The 23,204-nt window shown below is 29.9% G+C and overlaps 3 protein-coding genes and 1 pseudogene across 4 annotated transcripts; 2 read left to right on the top strand and 2 right to left on the bottom strand.

Annotated features, from left to right (window-relative positions):
• Nucleotides 1-48: 48 nt before the first annotated feature.
• On the top strand, nucleotides 49-2,578 carry LOC101255751 (uncharacterized). 2 transcript variants are annotated; one of them, XM_069294564.1, is made up of 5 exons: nucleotides 49-647; nucleotides 851-900; nucleotides 1,378-1,501; nucleotides 1,603-1,710; nucleotides 1,811-2,578. In XM_069294564.1, the coding sequence occupies exons 3-5, from the start codon at nucleotides 1,492-1,494 to the stop codon at nucleotides 2,428-2,430; spliced, it is 738 nt and encodes a 245-aa protein (XP_069150665.1). In that variant the 5' UTR covers nucleotides 49-647; nucleotides 851-900; nucleotides 1,378-1,491; the 3' UTR covers nucleotides 2,431-2,578. The 2 variants fall into 2 exon arrangements, with proteins under 2 accessions (XP_069150665.1, XP_069150666.1); XM_069294565.1 differs by having other exon boundaries at nucleotides 49-375.
• A 308-nt stretch (nucleotides 2,579-2,886) lies between these two features.
• LOC101246109 (uncharacterized) lies at nucleotides 2,887-4,795 on the top strand (annotated as a pseudogene).
• A 56-nt stretch (nucleotides 4,796-4,851) lies between these two features.
• LOC101245818 (serine/threonine-protein kinase PBL34-like) lies at nucleotides 4,852-6,574 on the bottom strand. The gene is made up of 5 exons (XM_019212450.3): nucleotides 6,263-6,574; nucleotides 6,048-6,180; nucleotides 5,832-5,968; nucleotides 5,631-5,754; nucleotides 4,852-5,468 (listed from the first exon to the last, which is right to left on the bottom strand). The coding sequence occupies exons 1-5, from the start codon at nucleotides 6,479-6,481 to the stop codon at nucleotides 5,002-5,004; spliced, it is 1,080 nt and encodes a 359-aa protein (XP_019067995.1). The 5' UTR covers nucleotides 6,482-6,574; the 3' UTR covers nucleotides 4,852-5,001.
• Nucleotides 6,575-10,643: 4,069 nt separating this feature from the next.
• LOC101256052 (homeobox-leucine zipper protein ATHB-13) lies at nucleotides 10,644-12,392 on the bottom strand. The gene is made up of 3 exons (XM_004232180.5): nucleotides 11,997-12,392; nucleotides 11,241-11,638; nucleotides 10,644-11,158 (listed from the first exon to the last, which is right to left on the bottom strand). Exons 1-3 carry the CDS (start codon nucleotides 12,145-12,147, stop codon nucleotides 10,778-10,780), a joined length of 930 nt encoding a protein of 309 aa, XP_004232228.2. The 5' UTR covers nucleotides 12,148-12,392; the 3' UTR covers nucleotides 10,644-10,777.
• Between the last annotated feature and the right edge of the window lie 10,812 nt (nucleotides 12,393-23,204).

The raw sequence follows: 23,204 nt of genomic DNA on the forward strand, positions 1-23,204 counted from the left end.
GGTTGATAAAGGTACAAGCATAACTGACTAATTTTCGAGTTTATACAGGACAGAGTCAAAATTTATTTGCAGAACCTGATTCGGCTTGGCAGTGACTAAAAAGAAGTCAAGACGTTGACGGATCAAGTCATCAAGTTTAATATATCTTTTTTGCCAAACAACGGGACAAGTTTTGATTATTACCAGAAAAGGACACGCCAACATGGGTGCCAATTTTGTATTCCCAAGTCAACACAAATAGCTACTTGTGCAATTAACTATACTTAAAACTAATGTGAGACGGCTAACTTGATAGTTATTGTCCATCTTCTACGGAGCTTTCTGATTTCCAGGCAGATCAATTTGGCAGACAAGTTTTCTTTTGTTCACATGCAGGTAATAATCTAATACCATATATAATAATGCCAGATGAATTGGGGAAGTATATATATTCAAGGCTGAAGAAGCTGTCATTAAGATACAGGAGTTGACTATGTTTTCAAAGATTAGTTTGTTCTTCTGTTTGTTCTTCATTCTTCACCTGTTGGCTGCCGATAGTGTAACAGGCCATTAGATAGGAATTTATGAGATCAAAAAAGGAGATTTCTCTGTTAAGGTCACTAATTATGGTGCCACAATCATCTCCGTTCTTCTTCCTGATAAGAATGGTAAGTCTATTTGATCCATCCATCCCTAATTAAAGGTCTGGGGTTTGAGCCCTATAGGAATAGGGAAACTTTTGGTAGGGAGCGTTGTCCTCTTTAATGGGATACTGGATGGTTAACACCAAAATTCCATCTTTTGTAAAACATATTTCTGTTTTCTGATACTCATTGTAGTAATCAATTTTATCTTGTCTTGATTCTTTCAGGAAAAATAGGTGATGTTGTTCTTGGATATGATACCATCAAGGAATACAAGGTTAGTTCACTTTAATTTGTTCATTGTTATTGAATGCGTCTATTTGCAATCTGTTCTTTCCTAAAAGTTCTCTACTTCATATTCTGTTTAAGCTTTCCAGAATCGGACTTCTACCCTTCTCCATTTCTTCTTGGTTTTGCTACATTAGCTATTTTTCTTTGTCCCAGTTGAGTAATATGCATCTTATAAAGTAAATCCATTGTCTCATTGATGTCTAAATCTTATTAAACAAGTTTAAAGCCTCTTATGGAGATTTAATTAGTTTTAGGTTACCAAATCCTTTTATCACCACTGCCTTGAATTGTGACATGTTAAAATCCGAAGTCATTTAACACTGTCTAATTTTAGTTCTTTCCTAATAAAGACCGTGTCCTTAGCCTATAATATCTCAGATATATCTCCATCTTTTGCATTAATGTGGAAGTACATAGCAGAATTTAGCGATTTGTAGTCACTTATGAAAGTAATTTGTTGCAGAATGATACGAGTTATTTTGGAGCCGCCCTAGGAAGGTTTGCTAACCGCATTGGTGGTGCTCAATTTACTTTGAATGGAACCCATTATAAGCTTGTTGCCAATGAAGGCGTAAACATGCTACATGGTACTCTCACTACATTTCCTTTTTCCTTTGTTTTCTCTTCCACTTATTAACCAAATTTCTTTCGTCTGTTCTCTGATGTTATTGAAACTTCAAAAATATAGGTGGTCTTAAAGGATTTAGCAAGGTTGTCTGGAAAGTAAGCAAGTATGTGCAAGATGGTCCCAGTCCTTACATAACTCTAACCTACCACAGTGCGGATGGGGAAGAAGGTGAATCTCGATATATGTGACATATTTTACAAAAAGATAATTAATTTATTTTTGAAGGACATATGATCAATTGAATAAACTTAATTGTTTTCTTATGTAGGTTTTCCTGGTGATGTTGTTGTCTCTGTTACCTATGCATTGAAAGATCATTACAAACTAAGTGTGGTATTTAAGGCAAAAGCTTTAAACAAGGCTACTCCAATTAACCTGTCTCACCACCCTTACTGGAACATTGGTGGTCACAACAGTGGTGACGTCTTGTCCCAGGTTGTTCAAATCTTTGCATCACACATCACACCGTTAAATACACAGCATATTCCCACAGGCATCATTTCTCCTGTCAAGAACACACCCTACGACTTCCTGAAACCCCGTAAGGTGGGTAGCAGGATCGACAAAATACAAAATGGATATGATATCAACTATGCACTTGACAGCACTGAAAAAATGAAGCATGTGGCAATAGTTTATGATAAGAAATCAGGGCGAGTGATGGATATAAAAGCAACTGCACCTGGTGTGCAATTCTACACTGCAAACTTTGTCATTAATACGAAAGGCAAAGGTGGATATGTGTATCAACCTCATTCAGCCTTGTGTTTAGAGACTCAAGGGTTCCCGGATGCCGTGAATCACCCAAATTTCCCATCAACAATTGTTACTCCTGGAAAGTCCTATGTCCACTCCGTGTTGTATACGTTCTCCATCAAGAAATACTAGAATGCCTATAGTTATTTCTTTGCAGGACGACTTGTGCTTTTTTGTATTCCTCTTAATTTGTATCCTCTATTTAAATTGATAAAAGTGTATCAAGGATATATTTTGTTCTCTGTGACAAATAAAACACCTGACATTCCCTTCGGAGAAACGCGAATGGTCTTCTTAGAAAGCTCCAACTAATGTACAGAGCTTCTAAACTTTCTACTAAAGGAACACTTTACACTAAGGTTTTGGTAATTTACGTGTGATTTAGTTCAAAATATCTTTTATGTAAAATAATGCGCCAAGTTGTTATTAATATTTTCCAGAATAACAATCAAGCCGGCGTTGTTGCCATTTTTGTATTTGCACTTCAACACAATTAACTACTTCAGCATTTAAGTATTCATAAATTTGGGACCGCTAACTTTAATGTCAATTTCAAGGGCTGTCATTCATCTATTGTTATTGTTCAGATTATAATCTAATCCCACAATGATGACAGATGGAATAGAGGAGTGTATAATTCAAGACTGAAGAAGTTTGTTACTAAGACACTCTTAAAGTCTCAAAATCAGTACAGTTAACTATGTCTTCAAAAAATAATGTATTGATCTGTTTGTTCATTTTTCATCTGTTGGCTGCCGGTAGTGTTACAGGGAGCAAGATTGGTATCTATGAGATCGAGAAAGGAGATTTCTCTGTTAAGGTCATCTCCGTTCTTCTTCCTGATAAGCATGTATGTATGTTAATTACCTTAACTAGTCTCGTTTCTTTTACCACGAGGGAGTGTGCCATGGTGGAATGGTTGACATGTCTCACTCCTAACTAGAACTCTCAGGTTCAAACCCTAGAAATGGAAAATAAAACTCGGGAGTGTTTACCCCTTTAATGGGTCGTGAATCTGAATTAGTCAGGCCAATAAGGTACCATATACAAAATTATTAACCAAATGTTCCTATTTTAAATATGTTTTTGTGCTGCTCCTTGAAGAAATCGGTCTCATCTTGTCTTGATCCTTTCCAGGAAACATAGGTGATGTTGTTCTTGGTGATGACACTATTGAGAATAATTACCTGGTTAGTGCACTTCAGTTTGTCCATTGTATTTGAATGTGTCCTACTCCAATTTGCCCTTTCTTAACGTAACTTTCTTTGATTGCCTTTTATTTTATTACGTTACTCTGGTTCCGAGTCTCATAAATCAATAGCACCAGTTCCATGTGTGCTGTGACATGTCAAATACCGTCATTTGATGCTGTCTAATAGTAGTTCTTTCCAAACAAACACCGCTCCTGGCCTATAACATCTCAACTAAATCTCCTATCAATTGGATTGATGTGAAGTACATATGAAGGAAATTCAACTCCGTGTGTTCACTTATGAACATAATTTAGTGCAGAATGATAAGGAATATTTTGGAGCTCTACTTGGAAGGGTTGCAAACCGGATTGGAGGTGCTCAGTTTACTTTGGATGGAACTGTTTACAAGCTTGTCCCTAATGAAGGCAATAACACCATTCATGGTACTCGCATTACATTTCCTTTGCTTTTTCTTCCACTTTCTCCCAAGTTTCCTTTTTCTTTTTGTATGGTGTAACTAAAACTTCAAAATATAGGTGGTTCTGAAGGATTTAGTAAAGTTGTCTGGAAAGTGAGCAAGCACGTGCAAGACGGACCCTGTCCTTACATAACTCTAACTTACCATAGTCCTGATGGCGAAGAAGGTAAATTTCGGTATTCCACAAGACAATTGCTCATACTATATATAGACTAAACTCCATATTTTTCTTATGTAGGATTTCCTGGTGATGTTCTTGTCTCTGTTACCTATGCATTAAAAGATCCATACAAACTTAGCGTTCAATTTAAGGCAAAATCAGTGAACTAGGCAACTCCAATTATAAACTGTATCACCACCCTTACTGACTGGAACATTGGTGGTCACAACAGTGGCAACGTCTTGGCCCAGGTTATCCAAATGTTTGCATCACACATCACCCAAAACGATAAAAAACACATTCCCACAGGCGTAATTTCCCCTGTCAAGAACACGTCCTACGACTTCCTTAAACCCCGTAAGGTGGGGAGCAGGATTAACAAACTCCAAAACGGATATGACATGAACTATGTACTAGATAGCACTGAAAAAATGAACCCCGTGGCAATAGTTTATGATAAGAAATCAGGAGACTCAAGGGTTCCCTGATGCTGTGAATCACCCAAATTTTCCATCGTCAATTGTGACTCCAGGAAACACCTACGTCCACAATGTGATGTATACCTTCTCCATCAAAAAACTACTAGAATGCTGGCTTGTATCCCTCAAAGTATCATCTACTTAAGTTTATATCCTTATCAAGGCTGTATCATCTCTGTGACGAATAAAACACCTATGGTTTTTTTTTGTTTCAAGTGTTTGGATGGAGTTTTCAACATCATAGGCAATAGAAATGATCTAATTCGAAAAATAAATGACCAAAAGCATGTCAAAACAAAAGTCTAATCTTCATAAATATAACAAGTCTTAAGTTTTCAGATAAGGTAGTAAAAGCATACTAGTAATAGTAATGTGATTAATGAAGTTTCTCTTTTAAGAACGAACTGGACGTTTCCCCTTCTGCTTGTTACTAAGGGTATAGCTAGCCGGTGACGCATTTGGACCAGTTGGAGAATTGAGATTCCCAGCTACATGTTTATCCTTTGCCTCCAAATTATTGCTACTTGAGTTGTCATCAGCATCTCTAAACTCACTGGTCGAAGGCAGATGCATTAGCATTTCCACTATTTCGCTCATCTGAGGTCTGAGCTTTGGATTATTTCTAAGGCAGAGAGAAGCAATCTCAGTGCACTTTAGTGCTCCTTTCTTTGAGAAATTGCCACCAAGACGAGGATCTATAATCCGCCAAAAATGATGCTTATTTCCAAGATAAGGTTGTGTCCATGATACTAAGTAATGCTCACCCATCCGTTGATTCTTGTCCATGGCTTTTCGGCCACTCAGTATTTCAAGTAATACCACCCCAAAGCTATAGACATCGCTTTTCACTGTCAGATGCCCTGTAAGAGTATATAATTATCAGGTTATATAATGTACAACTATGCAAAGACTATATCTCTTATGATATATGATAGCAATCCTATAAACTTTTCATATTTTGGAACAGCACAAGAACACTAACTTGATACAAGAGTATAAAAGCTGATATTATTATGACTTACCAGTCATCAAATATTCTGGAGCAGCATAGCCAAAGGTTCCCATCACACGAGTTGACACATGTGTCTGATCTCCCTCTGGCCCATCTCTGGCGAGTCCAAAGTCTGATAGCTTCGCGTTGTAGTCCTGGAATGACAATAACATAACAATTAGTACTAGGAAGAGAAAAAATTCATAGTGTCAGAAATCTAGAAAACAATTACCGCATCTAGTAAGATGTTGGATGCCTTAAAATCACGATAGATAACTGGTTTTTGAGTTTCTTCATGAAGATAAGCCAGGCCTTGTGCTGCCCCTAATGCTATTCTTATCCTCGTGCACCACGGAAGAACCACAGACCCTGCACAACAACGAAGGAGGATATACGAATTAAAAATAAAAACAAGTGACATAAATGTGACAGTCGAAGCATAACTTACTGAAGAGATGATTCTCCAGACTCCCACGAGCCATAAACTCGTAGACTATTAGCCTCTGATGTCCTTCCATGCAATAGCCAACTAGCTTCACTAAATTTTGATGGTGGAGATTTTGAAGAAAGTGAACTTCAGCCTGTTATATATAAGACAACTTGTAAAATTGAACTTTGGAAGAGCAAATGAAGATAATTAGTAGAAAGCAGGTAGCAGCATACCAGCCACTCTCTATGACCCTGAACACCATATCTGTTCAAAATCTTCACAGCAACAGCTAGTCCAGTGCCAGGTTTTACAGGATTCTCATTGATCCAGCCCTTATAAACTGGACCAAAACCGCCCATTCCAAGAAAATCTTCACGTCTGAAGTTTCTAGTCGCCAAACGTAGCTCATTGAAAGAAAACCTTCGAGGATGAGAAGCTATTTCCTGTACCATGCCTCTATCAGGAGTGGTTCGAGCAGTTTCAGCGGAAGGGCCTCCGCTCGTCTCTTTAGTTTCATCTGTTCAACATTCACAATAACAACTCAAACTCCAGTTCAAAATACAAATTATTTATACCTAACAAATATTAAAATAGAAAACACATGTCCTAGTTAAATGAATGGTTGAGATTTACTCCACTAAATTAGTTTGCTTTATAAATTGTTTTGGCAGATTCCATAATTTTAGTAAAATATAAGTATTTCGTTCAAAAATATTTTTATTATTTTTGTCTTTTTTCAGGTATTATCAGAAAAGATTTGAATATTTCTTTTAAAAAGAAAAACATAATAAGTGAGAGAATAAAAAATATCTAATGTTTGTTGGAGTAAATCCAGAAAAAGTTAAATTAAATCTAACTATGATATGGTAAAATATAAAATAATTAAATTGTAAATTAAAAAATATTGACTTATGTTAATACTTCTTTGGTCATTAATTAAGAGATTTGACTTATCAATTGTTAAAGACAGCAACAATAAATATTCTTGAAATACAAAAACTTTGTTTTGACGAAAAAAAATACAAAAATTAAGATCAAAATTTCGCAAATTTAGAAAGAAAAAACAAGAATCATCTAAAAGTTCAAAATTGCTAAGGAATTATTTATTTAACTATGTATCTTTAATTAATTAATTAAAAAATCTTAATCATTTATTTTCAAAGCAACACCTTGAATTCACTGCACATATACAAATGTGAATGTTACAAGTGTCTTTTATAGCTGGTGCTAACTAGTAAAAGTGTATTCCCTTATTTGAAGACTCAATGCTAGTGTTTGTGCCATTTTCTCTATAAAATTTGAGGCAGTGAAAGGGGATTTATAAGCTAAAAAATCAAATCCTCATCAATAAAATAAAAGTACAGACATTTAATTGGTTATATTATTGAGATTTTCCTACTGATTATATATCTTTTTTTCCCCTCATTTTTAATAAGATTTATGTATTTAGGTGTTTAATGAATGGGATGGTACATGATAAAAAGATTTGGATATTAAATTAGTATATGATTAAATATAATATAACTATGCAGCAAGATAATTGATGATACATTTTAATCATTTTCAAATCACATACGAAAGGAATTTTCAACTTTGAAAGAGGATTTAGTATATAAAATAAAACAATCGATAACTAGATTAAAAGAAAGTTAAGAGTGTTACCGGATGATCGAATACTTGTTGAAAAGCACAAAAAATTAAGAAATTTATAAATCCCCTTCGATAAATGACTTGATTTCTTCATATATAATTTTTTGTTCGATTTGAAGTCTCTCAAAAAGTTTAAGGTTTGTTGTTGTGAAAGACAATGTTATGAACTTCTAAATGCCAATTTAAACTAATAAATAGAAAATCAAAATATTGCATTCGATTATCAAAATCTAATTCTTATTAAACTGCTCTTATGTGTAGATTACTTACTATAAATGAAATAATTTTTTAATTCTTTTTTTGAGAAGTGTATTCCAAAAAAATAAAAAATTGTTTATCTTTTATTTCAATCCCCATTAAAAACTTTATTTTTCCCCTCGATTTTTTATTTATTTTCTTTCAGTAGATTCAATTTATGATTTTATAATTTTGTAATTTATTTTCTCAAAAAAAGTTGTTGTATTTAATTATTATTTTTAATTTCAATATTCTAATTTTATCATTCATGATATTCATTTTATGGAGATGACAATTACAAGATTACAACAATATGTGTAATATATTATGGAGATTTTCATTTAAGTCCATTGATTCAAATGTCTTATTTTTTCATTTAAATTAAAATATATAAAATAAAAGAAATTAGTACTTGTTTGACTAATATTGATCAATTCGAAACTTTTGAAATTATCTCACTAGTTAAAACTCTAAGTTCAAATTAGGAATACTAAAGATTCAATCTAAGATGATTTTCTCTAAAAGGAAATCATATTAATAAAATTAAATTTTAAACATTAAAACAAAAATAATTAATTCAAATTTTCATTGGTCCATTTTCCCCTATTCATCTAATGCTTTGTGCATTAAATAAAATCAATTTTCACAATTCAAACAAATTAGCTCACTTTTAAATTTTTATAAGACATAAAAATTATATTTTCCTTTTAAACTATTTTTTTCTTCCCAAGAAACATTCATGCACATATGAGAGAGTGATACTTTTTTTCTCAATCAGATGAAGGAAAATTAAATTGAAATCATTTATATCTACTCATCTTTTTTTTTCCAACCAAACTTTAGTTATATAATTCAATTGAAAGGTACTTTGCATCAGATAGAATAAACTTTTATAATTTAAATAGATTAATTTAAATTTTTACAAAATTATAATATTCGAGCATTAAATTTTCCTTCTAAACTATCCTCTTTTTCACTTTCGGGCTACAACACTTAATGTAACGTTTTTCAAGAGGAAACGATTTATTTTCCCAAATCAATAAAGGTAAATTAAATTAAAGTCATTTATATTTAATTCATTCATTTGTATTAACCTGGCATTTTGTTAAAGATTAAACTATTTTATAAGCCAATGAAAAATAGTGTGCATTATATAAAATCAATTTTCTCAAATTAGGTAGATTTACTTAACTTAAAAAATTATGAGATTTTGAAGGAAATATAAATTAAAGATATGTGTATCTACTAATCATTTTCTTCAAGCACTTCAAAGCTTTACTAATACTAATCTAGTTGAAATACATTGTGAATCTAATAAAATTAATTTCACATTTTAGATAGATTTTACTTACCTTTAAAATTTTGTAAGACCCATAGAAACAAAATTTTGTTTTAAACTATTTTTTCTTTCTGAACTAATAGCATTAATGGATTTATTTTATATATAGAGAGAGAGAAAATGAATCAAGATAAAAAAAATTATATATAAAAAATGAATCAAGATAATATTTTTTTATATATAAAAAATAGATCAAGATAATAAACGGATCAATAACGGTGAATGGAGCCTAACAGTCAGCAGGCGTCACATTGTGGGCTAAAATGTAGAACATATTGGGGTCGATTTACGTAAAACGGATATGTTGAGCATGGAAATGGGACATACTTTGCATGTGCGCCTTTCTCCTTCTTCGTGTCTTTATTCAATTCTCTCTAAATTATAATTACTCTCTAAACCTTTTTTACCTGAAAAATCAAAACATGTCTTGTCATCATAATTCGTTATGAATTTTGCATGGACAGATATCTACATATTACCTAATACTCTCTGCACGTTTTAACTTACAAAAGCAAAAAAGAAAAACTGGTCATATTTTATGAGTAGGTGAATTTATAGATATTGTTGCAATAATTAGATGATTTTTTATTAATTATTTATAATTGTAGTTATATTTTATTTAGCGATAATAACATTTAATATTGCTAAAGGTTTAGCAATTTTGAAATGTTTTTTTAAAAAAATTATTTTCATAACTTTTGTTGTAATGAGTTGTGATTGCGATATATAATTATTTTTACAACAAATTAAAGAAATTATTGTATCATCCTGAATTATCAGTATCAAGAGAAAGATTCATAAAAATCATCTTCATACAAAATATACAAATTGCTTTTTACTCCTAAAAAAAAGGATCTTTATATTGTAGTATCATATAAAACGTTTAAATTGAAAAAGTAATGGTGGCCGGAAGATTCCCCCCAACCCCACGATCACCACACTTGTTCATTTTTTTTTCTCATAATAAAATATTAGATTACTAGTAGTTATTTATAAGTAAATGATCCAATGCCAAAGGTGGAGACCCTACAGCACAGGCTCTCCTAATATTGCATGGCCACATGCCTCTCTTTTATTATCCACACAACATATTATTATAATTATATTAAACTCATATATCCCAACTGGCCAACTTTCAAAAAACACTACTATGCCTACTTGAAGACGAGTTTAACTGAAATTAATATTTTATTGTTCTATCTTTTATTTAATTTGATATAATTTAATTATTTATTTAAAATAAATTATGCGTACATTTGTTTGTGTGATTATAAAATAAAGAACCATGAATCATATAAATTAAGATAGAAGAAGTATTAAAATTCCAAAAAAAAAAAAGGAAATCAAAATTTAAGATGATAACGAAAAGTGAAATACTCACCAGAGACTTGTATAACCGCGAAAGAAGAAATAAGATCCATTTGTGATTGGTAATGATTCTTACATGATTTGCTATACATCCAAAAGAATTTAAACTAGTATTATGAATAAGAAGAAAAGGATAATTTAATAATTATAGTAATTAATTAAAGTGTTGCTGCTCTGGCCATGGCCAAAAATTGGTGTGATCATCAACTGGAGTAAACATGTTGCAGAAGCCTTCATTTTGGACCGTTGGATCAATATTCTTGTGGCAATGGGTGAGATGATCAGGTGGTGTTGATGAGGTCTGAAGAAACTGGGCCAGAGGGACTGGGCCGGGTTCGGGTGGAAAAACATTCTTGGAGTAAAATGGGCTGTCACCTGAGGATGTCCTTGTTCCCAGATTTACGTCTATGCTGTTGTTATTGTTGTTGTCGTCACTTCCGTTATTACTCCAACATCCTTCGTTTTCTTTGTTCAGATTAAACATGATTCCGCCTCCGCCTGATGATTCTCTCTTCTTCACACTTAATAACTGCAGCTGTTGCACCACATTATATTAATATGAATAAACGACTTCAATTTATTGTACTTTTGGAATTTTAGATGAAATTAATTACTACCTCGGAATGAAGTTCCTTGTTTTGGGCCTTGAGTGCGTCATTATCAGTTTTAAGTGAATCAAAATGTCTTTTCAACATCTCATAATCTTTTTCCAATTGCTTTGTCTTCCACCTTGCTCTTCTGTTCTGGAACCATATAGCAATTTGCCTGGGTTGCAATCCCAAAGCTCTAGCCAACTGTATTTTCCTCTCAGGCTCAAGCTTATTAGCCACTTCAAAGCTTCTCTCCAGTGCTTTCACTTGCTCCATATTGAGCCTCCTCTTCTTCTCCCCTAATAATTGCGATGATCCATCCTCATCCGACAGTTCATTATCGTCCACACGCAAATCCTGATGATTATCGCACCTCTCCACACCAGAAAACGACATCGATCTCCTCATTAACATGGATGGTACACCTGCACATATAAATTAAATAGGTGACTGTCAAATATCACTAAATTTAACAAACTTTAACTGAATCCAGTAATTTTATATGTGAAACGTTGCTAATTTCAACAAATATTCAATGGTGATATGAAGAAATGAAAATTCAATTCATGTGATAAATGAACAAAAAAATCGCTAATTCCTCAACTAGAAAGATACGTGAGCATGAAAGAAGGATTAAGTGGAACAGAATTGATTGACGATAATGTTAATCGAGCTATGTCTGAGTGAAACTTGAAGAATCACAATTCAAAAATATATATGATATGAGTTCAATTTAAAACCTGAATTCACGTCTTGTAAAGAGAGAGAAATTATTAAACTTACCGTGATTGAAGTGATCTTGATGAGGAATAGAAGGAGAAGGAAATAGTTTAGGAGAAGTGGAAGGAAGGTGATGATTATTATCTTGAAAATTAAGAGAAATATCAGGTGTAGAAGGAAGAAAATCCATGATCCCTCTACTACCAGAAATCATGTTAGCTAAAAAAATCTATAGTTTGCTACTGTATTTATGTAATGCATGTCAGCTATGTAGGGGGGTGGGCGGGAGGGATCGAGGGTGTTAAAAAATATTTTTTTATATAAAAAAAAAAGTGAATTTATATTACTAGACAAAGTGTTTAGCGATGTTTTATTTTTTTTAAAAAAAAGGGTGTTAAGTAAGAGAAGTGGGAACATGGAATTGGGGGAAGGGAGGGGGACATTAACATGGGGTGGGAAGATGGCAAGACTGGAAGCCAGCTAAGTTTATACTTAACAAATTAGAGCATATAACGTGACGTGTTATTTATTTTATTAGACTCTTCCAAATATTCTTCTTACCTGCAATGTGATGTGCTCTTGTATTAATGCTCTTAAACTTTTCCTATTTTACATCACATGAAATCCATTATAACCTAGCCTTAAATCTCTTTTTCTTGTCATTTGTCAATATAGATCAGATCTTCCTTCTATGCACACTAATATTCTTATAATCCGATAAATTTTATAATATTTGAGATACAATCTTTTTTTAATAATACAACAACGATTGGAGAAGGGGATATATATTTCGTTACTATATATTAAATTTTTTCTATTGATAGAGCTCACTGAATGAGCTAGCCATCAACCATTAATTTAACATGTAGTTTTCAAGGAAATATGTCATAGTGTAAAAGTTGTTTTCACCATATCAATCAATATATTATAACGGGTTATTTACGTTACTAAATGTGAGGCTATTAAATTAGGCTTAATAAGCCAATTAATCAGTTACATATTGTTGTAGTACATCATTGATAAAAATTTGGAAGCAAAATTTCAACTTGAAGTTCTTAAAAGAAACTATGCCCTATAATGAATAAAAGTTAAATTCATAAAATAAGAACCAGGGTTGGCTCTACGGGAGTAGAAAAAAAAAACAAGTATATTAGGCCTTTAAATTTGAGGGACACGATTTTCTTTAACAATAATAGTTTTATGTATTTATTATCGAGTATTATTTGTAGAAAATGTAAAATTTTCATTCAAGAGGAAAGAATTATTCGAAAAAAGTTTATCATATCTAAAACATTATGTCTCAAAAATAAATAAATGAATTGATTATAATAAATTTCATTAAAACAAAAATAAAATTTGAGAATTCTATTTGACTTTAACATTAGACCACTAATATGTTTAAGGCACGACAATAAAAATCACACAGTTATATATAAACGATAAAAAATGATGACTCTACAATGTAGGGCTAATGGTTTATTAGTAGAGGGATGCATATAGTTCTAATTAAAATGACATGGTGGAGTCAAAATCAAGCATCAAATTTGGGACACACCTATTTTAACTTGTAGGAATCATTCTGCACTCAATTATTGTAATATGTCGTCTGTGTTGGTGATAGATTAACATTTCTCTATTTAATAAAAGGCGACTAGTTTAGCATCTACATCTGTAGCACTGTTCGATAGAAAATTCGTAAATAAGTTATATATAAGGAAGAACAGAAACGATAAATAATTTTTTTCGCAATAGATTTAATTTAAATTTAACAATAAGATGATAGGCGGCCACATGTTACTGTTGGAAATATATGTTTAAACAACTCTTGCAGCTGGTCGCATTTCTTGCATCATTACATAACAAGAACCAGAGATCCATCCCTAGGGCCAGTTATTTGAATTTCAACTCGAATTATGGATGCATGTGTTAAAAATAAAAAATCTTACGTATTATTCTCAACTTGAATTATCAATATTTGACGTGGTAACATTGAAGTTCGATTAATTCATATGGAGTTATATCGAAAATTCCACTTCAGCTATTTCACTTTAAGGAAGTGAGAACTTTGATACATGAAGGGATGTTTAGAGTTAACTTCTCAAACTGTATTCAAATCGTATAAATAACGTATGAAGTCATCAAATTAGGCTCATGCTAAATCCTACAAATTAAGTAAATCATGCTAGAGAATTCCATTTTTCTTTTTCTCCATGAAATGTTTATAAATCACATCACACTAGCTAAGAAATTCATTCAAGTTGAATAACCATTTAGCTAAAAAAAAGAATTTTTAAAAAAATGGCTACCTTTTACTAAGAACCCGTGTGGATTGACTTAAAAAAAATTAAATTTAAAATAAAAACTCAAATTTAAATAATTTTTATATAAAAAAAAATAGAAAGTATGGGAGATCTACTTTTAGTTTTTAACTTATTTTAAGTTATTTAAAATTATTTTAACATTGTTAAACATTTTAAATTTATTTTAAGTAATTTTTTACTTATTTTAAGCTATTTTTATATTTGTTAAACACACTAATTTAAAAGTAGATTTGATCAATTTTTAACTTTAATTCAATCCAAACGTCATCCAATCTGTACTCTTTTCATTTCAATATATATAAGTAGATTTTTTTAAAAGAAAATTAATTAAGGGATTGTCAGAATTTAAGTAAAATGAGGAAACAATTGCTGTACTTGTACTGTGAGTGGGAAAAAGAAGCACAGTGGAAGCTTTTTTGATGTGAATTAGTTTGTGGGGGGAAAAGAGTATGCTTTACCTCACACCAAATCAGTCATAGGGAAAGCTGGGGTGACACTTTCTAACACACTTTTTTTTAGTTTCCTGTCAATTGTTAGTGCTGAAAGAAAGGCAATGCTCCACCAAAAAAAAAGGATATTTGATTTTTTTATCGTCAATCTTAAATTTTGTGGCTATAATTATTCGATACCTGTTTAAAAATAAAATGTATATATAATGAAATAGTAGTGGAAAGCATGAGATTAGTAGTTTTGGGCAATTAAGGTGACTTGTGTTAGGAAAGTAGTGAAGGTGGTATTATCTCAAATGAAATTGTTCAGATTTATGCTTATTAAGAAATGTTTAAGTTCATTTACTAGAGTGATTGTTTATTGCACAAACTATCATTTTTTATTTTTTTTTTATTTGTAATTGTTGGACTTTGAATCTCACTAGAAAATTGCTATTTAATCTATGCAGTTAGTTCTATACCTTGACCGGAAGGTGAAAACATTTTATCTTAGGGTAGGTATGATAACATTTTCCTTCGTACAAAACACACCCTTTATGTTTTAATGGATCGAAAAAGAAATGAAATGAGTTAATGGGTTGATTTTATGAGATTAGGGCATCGTTTGATCTGTACTGGATCTTAAAGCTGATGGGCTTTCAGATTATAACCTACTCATAAATAAATTCACAATCTTAGATATAAAGGATGAAAATTAAGAAAAATTGAGTGCATCGAGTGCTATGCATTTTGGGCTTAAGCCCATTCAATTTTTACCAAGGCCCAATTCACTGTTTATCAAAAAAAAAAAAAAGGAAAAATTACATAACAAAGCAAATTTATACTATTTAATTACTCATCATAATTACAGTTTGCTATAATTATCCCTCGCGACTAACATTGTATATTAGTTACGTGGGATGACTTCGAATTTGTATAATTAGTCATGTTTGTTTATATATAATTCATCAGAATATACAAATACATATGTATAATATAGAATTATTTTATCTATATACATATACGATTCACCTCTTTCCCACTCTCTGTGCTCTCTCGATTGCCTATCTCCTCCCTCTCCCAATCTCGCAAGCCTCTGTACTCCCTCTCTCAGACTCGCTTGCCCTATATACAAATGTATATGTATAATATACAATTATATACATATACAATTCACTCCTCTCCCACTCTCTGCCCTCTCTCGCTCACCTCTCTCATTCCTCTCCTAGTCTCACTCGCCTCTCTCCTCCCTCTCCCAATACCTCTTGCCATATAAACATATGTATAATATATAATTATCTAAACAATATACATATACATTTCACCTTTCTCCCATTTTTTTCCCTCTCTCTCCCAGTTTGGCTCGCCTCTCTCCTCCATATAACATGTAGTTACCAATTGTAATTATTAAATTATAGCTATAGATAGTAGGGCTGGGCATAAACATCGGAAAACCGAAACACCGTATCGAACCGAATTTTTTTGGTATTTCGGTTTCAGTTTTTCGGTTTTCGATTCGGTATTCGGTATATGTTTTTGTATTTTTTGGTATTTTGGTTCGATTTTCGGTATGTGATTTTGTGTAATTCGATATTTCGGTTTACCGAAATATATTATATTATTATATATATTTATATTATATTAATTATTAATATTAAATAATAAATATTATAATTTAAAATAAAAAAGTAAAAAGTAAAAGACTTTTTGATATAATTATTTTTAGCCCATTAAGTTGAAAATCAAACAAAAAAATTTGTAATTTTTTAAAAGCCCAACTAAGCAGGCCCATTAAAAAAATTGAAATAACAAAACCGAACCGAAATAATAAAAATCGAATCGAAATAATAAAAACTGAACCGAACCGAAATATTTCGGTTCGGCATTCGGTACACAATTTACAAAAATCGAAAAAACTGAAACCGAACCGAAATACCGAATGCCCACCCCTAATAGAAAGTAATTAATATTTTTAAGTGACTATATGTAAAAATTTTCCGATAAAAAAATCATTCTGAACAAAGCTCTTTTTATTGTTTGAAATGGCTCTTGTGCTCAATTCGAACATATAAATATAAAGGTTTAAACTGCCTGAATTATTTCTTGTTGAATTTTCAGATTTTTATAAAAGTCTGAACTCATGAATTATTTTGAAACTCTAGCGAGCTTTTGAATACTATGAATCATTCCTTGAAGTTGAACTTACAAATGTTTGAACCCCATAAATTTGTTTCTTGATTTTAAAACTCCAACAAATATTTGAACCCAATGAATCGTTACACAAACATTTGTGGTTAATTGACTATTGTAGTCAATGGAGAATTTTTTTTTTCTTTTTTTTTCAGGTTCAGCTTGTCTAATAATTATATTTTTGTAGAAAAATAAATTTTTTAAAAATAAGATAAAATACAATGTGAAAATATGAAAAATAAGTTTCACGATGACAAATATATTAACTTATCCTCTTTAAGTCTTCGCTCTACGCATTTTATTTTCATCTATCCCACCATTTCACGCGTCGCCCTGATAATATTAGTCAAAATAATATACAACTACTTTCGGATTAATAATTTTATTTACAAATTAAACATAATATAGTCAAAAAAAAATTATAATCCTATGTAAAATATTTTCTTACATAAACACCTGCAGTAAAGTCATAATCGAATTGGCGGAAGTAAGAATAAATAGTGGTCATTAAAAAAAACCGTTAATTATTCTCAAAAGTCGTAATCTCAGAATTCCAAACAAAATATTCCACATGGAGCGGGGATGGATTCGTCAGTTTGTGGCCTGGACGGATTCTATCGTCTAATAGACTGTAGGGTGATTTAAATGATCAGTTTATAATATATATTTTTTATTTTCAAATAAATTAATATTTTTTTTATTTAGTTAATTTAAAAAGATGAAATAATATAGATAAAATCTCATTCTAATCATATTTTCTGGCCAATTTTTTTTTCTATAATCTATAATACTATACATTTTTCTGAATTGCAAACTATGCTCTATAGTCTATACTCTAAAAAACGCAGTAGACGGCAAAGCTGGCTAGGAAAAATTTCATTCAAATATTAGCGACATATTCAGAGGTTAATTAAATCTGTATATCTTACTATGATTTACTTATATATAAAATAAAAATAACTTGTTTAAGCAATTAACTTTTTAATAAAACCGTCTAACTAACTTTTTGTAGCACTTTCTTTTAAATTACTAAATGTCTAATTATGTAATTATTATATATTTTCATACTTGATTAAAGTAAAGAGTATTTAATATGTTTTAAAAGCAAGAGGTATTAAACTCAATTCCTCATCGATTCGCAATACATCAGTTTTTTTTTAAGTTCTTTTTCTCTATATCTTTTAGGAGCATGTGCCTCTAGCTCTTTTTTAATCGAAAAAGCGAAGTATAATCCCACTTAAACTTGCAATAATACTCCCTTTTGGATACATTAATTTAGAACAATCACATATCATATTTAATTAAGAGAATTATTTAATCAAATTACCATTTATCTCTTGTAATAAAAATTAGTTAACAAGTAGCGAAAGGTTAATTATTATTTTTAATAAATGTTCTCAGATCATTGTTAGGCAAAGCTAAACTTGGAGGAAAAATTAACACTTAATTTTTTGAAACATCAAATTTAAACGTCTAAAAAATTATTTATTATGAACCGAAAAGAATATAAAATATTAGCTAGATGGCGTCTAGTTTCAGAAAATGAGGTGGTCAAGACATCATAAAAAGTAGAACCTCAGCCTAAATGGGTATTATTAACTAAAATCATATCGTAATATAATAAATACTTTCTTATTCTTGCTTTTATAAAAATAATAATAGCATAAATAAAAGAAATAATAATTTAAAAGAGGAATTTGTTAGTGGAATAGTGGAGGTCATGAACGTAAAGTTGAAGGAATAGAGGATTACGCAGAAAAAAGAGGGGACATTCTTTCCATAATCTACGCCAAATTGTCAATGTAACACCTCTCCCTCTTAATTAAAACATATACAATATTTATTCGGTCCAATAATAGTTATCCGTTTATTATTTAAAATATCTAATCATACTTGTTAATATTACGAAATTTCATTAATTATAGTAATATTTGTATTACATTTTCCAAAACATTATATTTATTACGCTCTCTGTCCCTAATTATTTGTTCACTTTTGAATTGACGCAGCTATTAAGAAAACAGCTATTGACATACTGAGTTTATTAATTAATTATAAAGTGTATGAATTAAAATTTAAAATTTTCAAGAAGTTCTATGTTTAAATTTTTTTTGTCATTTCTTGATTTGTCAAAATAAATAATTAATTAAAGATAATAATTAAAAAAATAAATTTCAGTAATTTTAAACCCGAAAAAGTATATTCAAATTAAAGGGTTATTTTATAAGATTATGATGTAATTTAAGAGAGTAGTATCATATTTGGTGAAGCACCTTAATAAACTCTCTCCTCAAAAAGTGCGAATGTATTCTTCTTTTTAGGCCTCTTCTCTTAATGCGTATCCAATTATAATCTACCGGAAATACCTTGCCTAGTGGCTACCTAGTTTACTCATTTTGCTAAAAATAAAAATCCAACAGCTGCGTACCTCGTTCTACGTTTCGAATTTTTTCCAAAATTCATTTGAGTCTATAATGATAGTATGATACGTAAAACATAAAATATTTCAACTTACAATCTATTTAATGTAAATAATGTTCGAACGAGGCCTTAGTGAGTCATATCTACAACTTTAATTAATTCTTTTGAGTATGAATCCAAAGAAGCTTTTTGGGGGAAAAGAAAGTAGCTACCAAAAATATGAGTTTGGTAAATCAAATTTCACTACAGAGTATAGTATTAAATGCATGAAATTATTTTGGGGATGAAAATAAATATGCAGTAGCTGCTAGTACACCATATATTAAAGGTTGTACTAAATGAACTACGCCAAAGATTTCTGATGAGTAATGGTGAGAAAGGGTAATGTTAAATGATCAAAAGAATTGATGGAAAATTTTAATTATAATGATTTTTTTCTATTTTTATATAAATTGATCTTTATTTCATTTTTTAATTAAAATATATTAAAATTAAAAAAATAAAAATATTTAAAAATAAAATAACATAATGTAAAATATATTATTTTATTATTCGATTAAATTTTTAGATTAAAAAGATTTCTCGAATAAAAAGAGAGAGGGAGTAAATAGAGACAACTTACCACTGAAGCCCCTTGTGGCATCTGCATTTACGTATGTCATCATGTTAAATGATTATGAGAAATCATGGACATGAATTTTAGAAGAAGAAAAACCAACTTTTATGTATACTCTTATTTATTTGTTCCAATTTATAATTTATTTGATTTGATATCTACTGAGTTAAAATAAATTATATAAATATTTATATAATTATAAATTATTTATTAAAAATAAGTCATAAATGAAATTGTGTGAGGTTTAGTTAGTAAATAGTAGGTAGTGGGTTGGTTTATAAATTATATTAATAAATTAAACTATAATAATAGTTGAACGTCAAGTATTTTAAAAAATATTTAAAGAGTTTAATTTTAAAACAATTAAAAAAATGGTCAATTTTGAATCCAAAGGTGGATGACAAGGATATTTTGAAGCCAACGATAAAAGGACAATTTTGGAGCCAATAGGTGGATGAAGGATAATTTTATATCATTTTCAATACTTTGAGAATAATTTAGGCCCTTTCCGATAAAATGTTAGACCTTAAAAGAGTGCATAACTGCATGTGTAATAAAGTAGCAAGGTTCATATCCTTCTTATGGAGGTATTTTTCTTTTTTCCTGGATGTGTTTGATATTTTATATTAAAGAAATATTTAATGATTTGATTTATAAAATTATACGAAAGCACGAAAAAATAAAATTGGTGAGGCAAAAGGATAAGGTATAAGATATTTTCGTAGTTAGCTAGAGTGGCAAAATGCACAAGTATTTTTTTCATTTAATTTAGATAGGAAAGTAATAACCAGATATTATGGGTTGGTTTTTTCTGCAGTGACTAATAGAAATAGGAAGGTCGCCAGTCGCTGTATACTTATTGTTAGATGGTCCATCACATCTTCTGAGGTTCAAAATCATCACAAAAATAGTCCAAAATAGATTAAGATTACAAATAGATTTTTCGTTATAATAATAAAAATATATTGTATGTTTTTTCCCTTTTATTCCTGTTCACACGCAAGTAAATTAAGGGAAAAATACTTCTCTCTCTTTAATTTTTATTTTTATTCTTATGTTATGTAATCATTTCAAAATGTAATAAATTGGACATTAGATAATTGTATTTTCTAAGTAAAACTTAAGTTTCAAATATAATAAATTGTATAATCTAATAAAATAAATATTTTTCTTAAAATAATAATTTTTTGAGAGAAGTGGGAATACAACATCTAAAAATGGGTAAAAAAAATTCAGTAATGTACATATGAAGTGTTCAAAAGTAATTTAATTTGAAGAAATTGTGTGCACTATAAGTATATTTTTGATGGTGACTACAAAATCGGATATATTTGTTTTTTATTTAATAGGTTGTGAATTGAGTTTCATTAAAGAATCATTTTAAATAGGTAAGGATAAATTTGTATCAATTGGAGCTTTCCGTTAAAGGAGTACGAATAACAAATTTGTCATTGAAGAAATTATGAATAATTCACGTAGTATAAAAAAATAATTGATAACGTAATAAGTTTATCATTTTTTTCTTATTAATTATGAAGTGAATAAATTTTTTTATATTTTTTAAAGTAATTAGTCATTTAATTAAAGATATAATGGATTTAAAAAAATTATTTTTTTCTTTATTTGACAAAATGGATAAATAATTAGAAACAACTATAAAAAAAAAAAGTGGAAAAATAAAAAAAAGACTAAGGTAGTATAATAAAAGGTAAATACACTATTTAACAAAAGTTAACGGAAATTATTTTACCCTTTTTTAAAAGAGATAGTTTTATCATTCATGCAGGAATAGTTTTATCATTCATGCAGGAATCTTATATATTCTACAATTATACCATTTAGTCAAAGAGTTAAATTATTTTTATTTTAAAAATATGATATTGAAGAAAAGTTATTAGCACTTACATTATACACTATAAGAGAAAATGATCAAATATTCTTTCAATTTATTATTTTGGATTTTTTATTATATATTTAAATTTTACGAGAATTTTTTTATTTTTGAACCGTTAAAATTTAAAATTATCATTTTCCTAAATGCTAATATGGCGAAGTGAGTGTATTTCACTCTCTATGAGAGAGTGAGTGCCCAAAAAACATATTAAATTTTTTTTAGAATATATATATATATATATATATATATATCTTTATCTTTTTCCTTATTCATTTCTTCATAGAAATCGCTTCCACCTTTGTAAATGGCTGACTCACAAAGTTAATTAGGTTGGTAAATTATTATTTTAATTCTTCGGAGTTTCAAATTTATAATTTTAATCCAAACCAACAAAGAATCTTGAATTTTCGAGGAAATCCACATTCAACTTTCCTCAGTTGTTATGTATTCATTAACTTCAATTTGAGAATTTTGACATATGCGTATGTAGAAACTATCTTAATACCAATCAAGTAGTAAACGAAATAACAAATAGGAATCAAAATTATTGTCGACCTTCTCCTTTTCAAAATTGTAGTGACTGATAGACATTTGGTGTTTATAGTAATGGAAAAAATGGTGAAAATATTATTGGGTTCGGATAGATGGTGAAAAAATTGAAGAAACGAGTAAAAACTAATAAACAAAGTGAAGAAAAACTTTTTTTTAATGAAATTTTCACATGTCAAACGTGTCAGTTTCACCCATCAACATAAACTCATGCAACATTTTAGGAATACAATAATTTTGATTTTAAACAGTTCAGGGAGCGGGGGGGGGGGGTGTGTGATAGGACCCTGTGAAGTTTAAGTATGAAAGTTGAAAATTCGATAATAGATTAGGATGTCATTTGATCATTTTCTTTATACTCAGTAATAAATTACATTAATAAAAAAATATAAAAAACGATATTGATTCTCTAAAAAATTTAAATACGCATACAAAAAACGATATTACTATTAGAAATGTATATTTAATGATAACTAAAATTTTAACTTTTGATGCAGTGAAACATAGGAAATAAAAGAGCGCGTGCAGTGAGTGGTGATGATAAATGATTGCATTTCAATATCGGATCAATGGCCTGTCTCCACATTTGGTACTGAAAAAACCCCACGGTCTCGATCTCTCTCACCCATCTAAGTACTCTATGAAAATTAAAATTACATAATTTAGAATTCTTGATTTTAAATAATTTATTTGTTAAGAATAAATATATATTTTAAAATTATATTATTATTAAATATTTTTTTTAAAGAAATCAATAAAAGTCATATAAATTGAAATTTGGAAAGTATTTAGTATTGGCAAATAATAAATACTTTTTCGGTACCTAGTTAATTGTTATCATTTTATCTCTAA

This window comes from Solanum lycopersicum, chromosome 2 (assembly GCF_036512215.1).
Source record: "Solanum lycopersicum chromosome 2, SLM_r2.1".
Taxonomy (NCBI): domain Eukaryota; kingdom Viridiplantae; phylum Streptophyta; class Magnoliopsida; order Solanales; family Solanaceae; genus Solanum; species Solanum lycopersicum.

Excerpts from the sequence above, each read along its gene's own strand:
- LOC101255751 (XM_069294564.1), top strand. Across the intron at positions 1,711-1,810 it reads CAGTGCGGATGGGGAAGAAG|GTTTTCCTGGTGATGTTGTT; the intron begins GTGAATCTCGAT and ends TTTCTTATGTAG.
- LOC101245818 (XM_019212450.3), bottom strand. The coding sequence starts at position 6,481 with ATGGTACAGGAAATAGCTTCTCATCCTCGAAGGTTTTCTTTCAATGAG. Across the intron at positions 6,181-6,262 it reads AGGGTCATAGAGAGTGGCTG|GCTGAAGTTCACTTTCTTCA; the intron begins GTATGCTGCTAC and ends TATATATAACAG. Across the intron at positions 5,469-5,630 it reads TCCAGAATATTTGATGACTG|GGCATCTGACAGTGAAAAGC; the intron begins GTAAGTCATAAT and ends ATACTCTTACAG.
- LOC101256052 (XM_004232180.5), bottom strand. The coding sequence starts at position 12,147 with ATGATTTCTGGTAGTAGAGGGATCATGGATTTTCTTCCTTCTACACCT. Across the intron at positions 11,639-11,996 it reads TCAAGATCACTTCAATCACG|GTGTACCATCCATGTTAATG; the intron begins GTAAGTTTAATA and ends TTATATGTGCAG. Across the intron at positions 11,159-11,240 it reads ACAAGGAACTTCATTCCGAG|CTGCAGTTATTAAGTGTGAA; the intron begins GTAGTAATTAAT and ends GTGGTGCAACAG.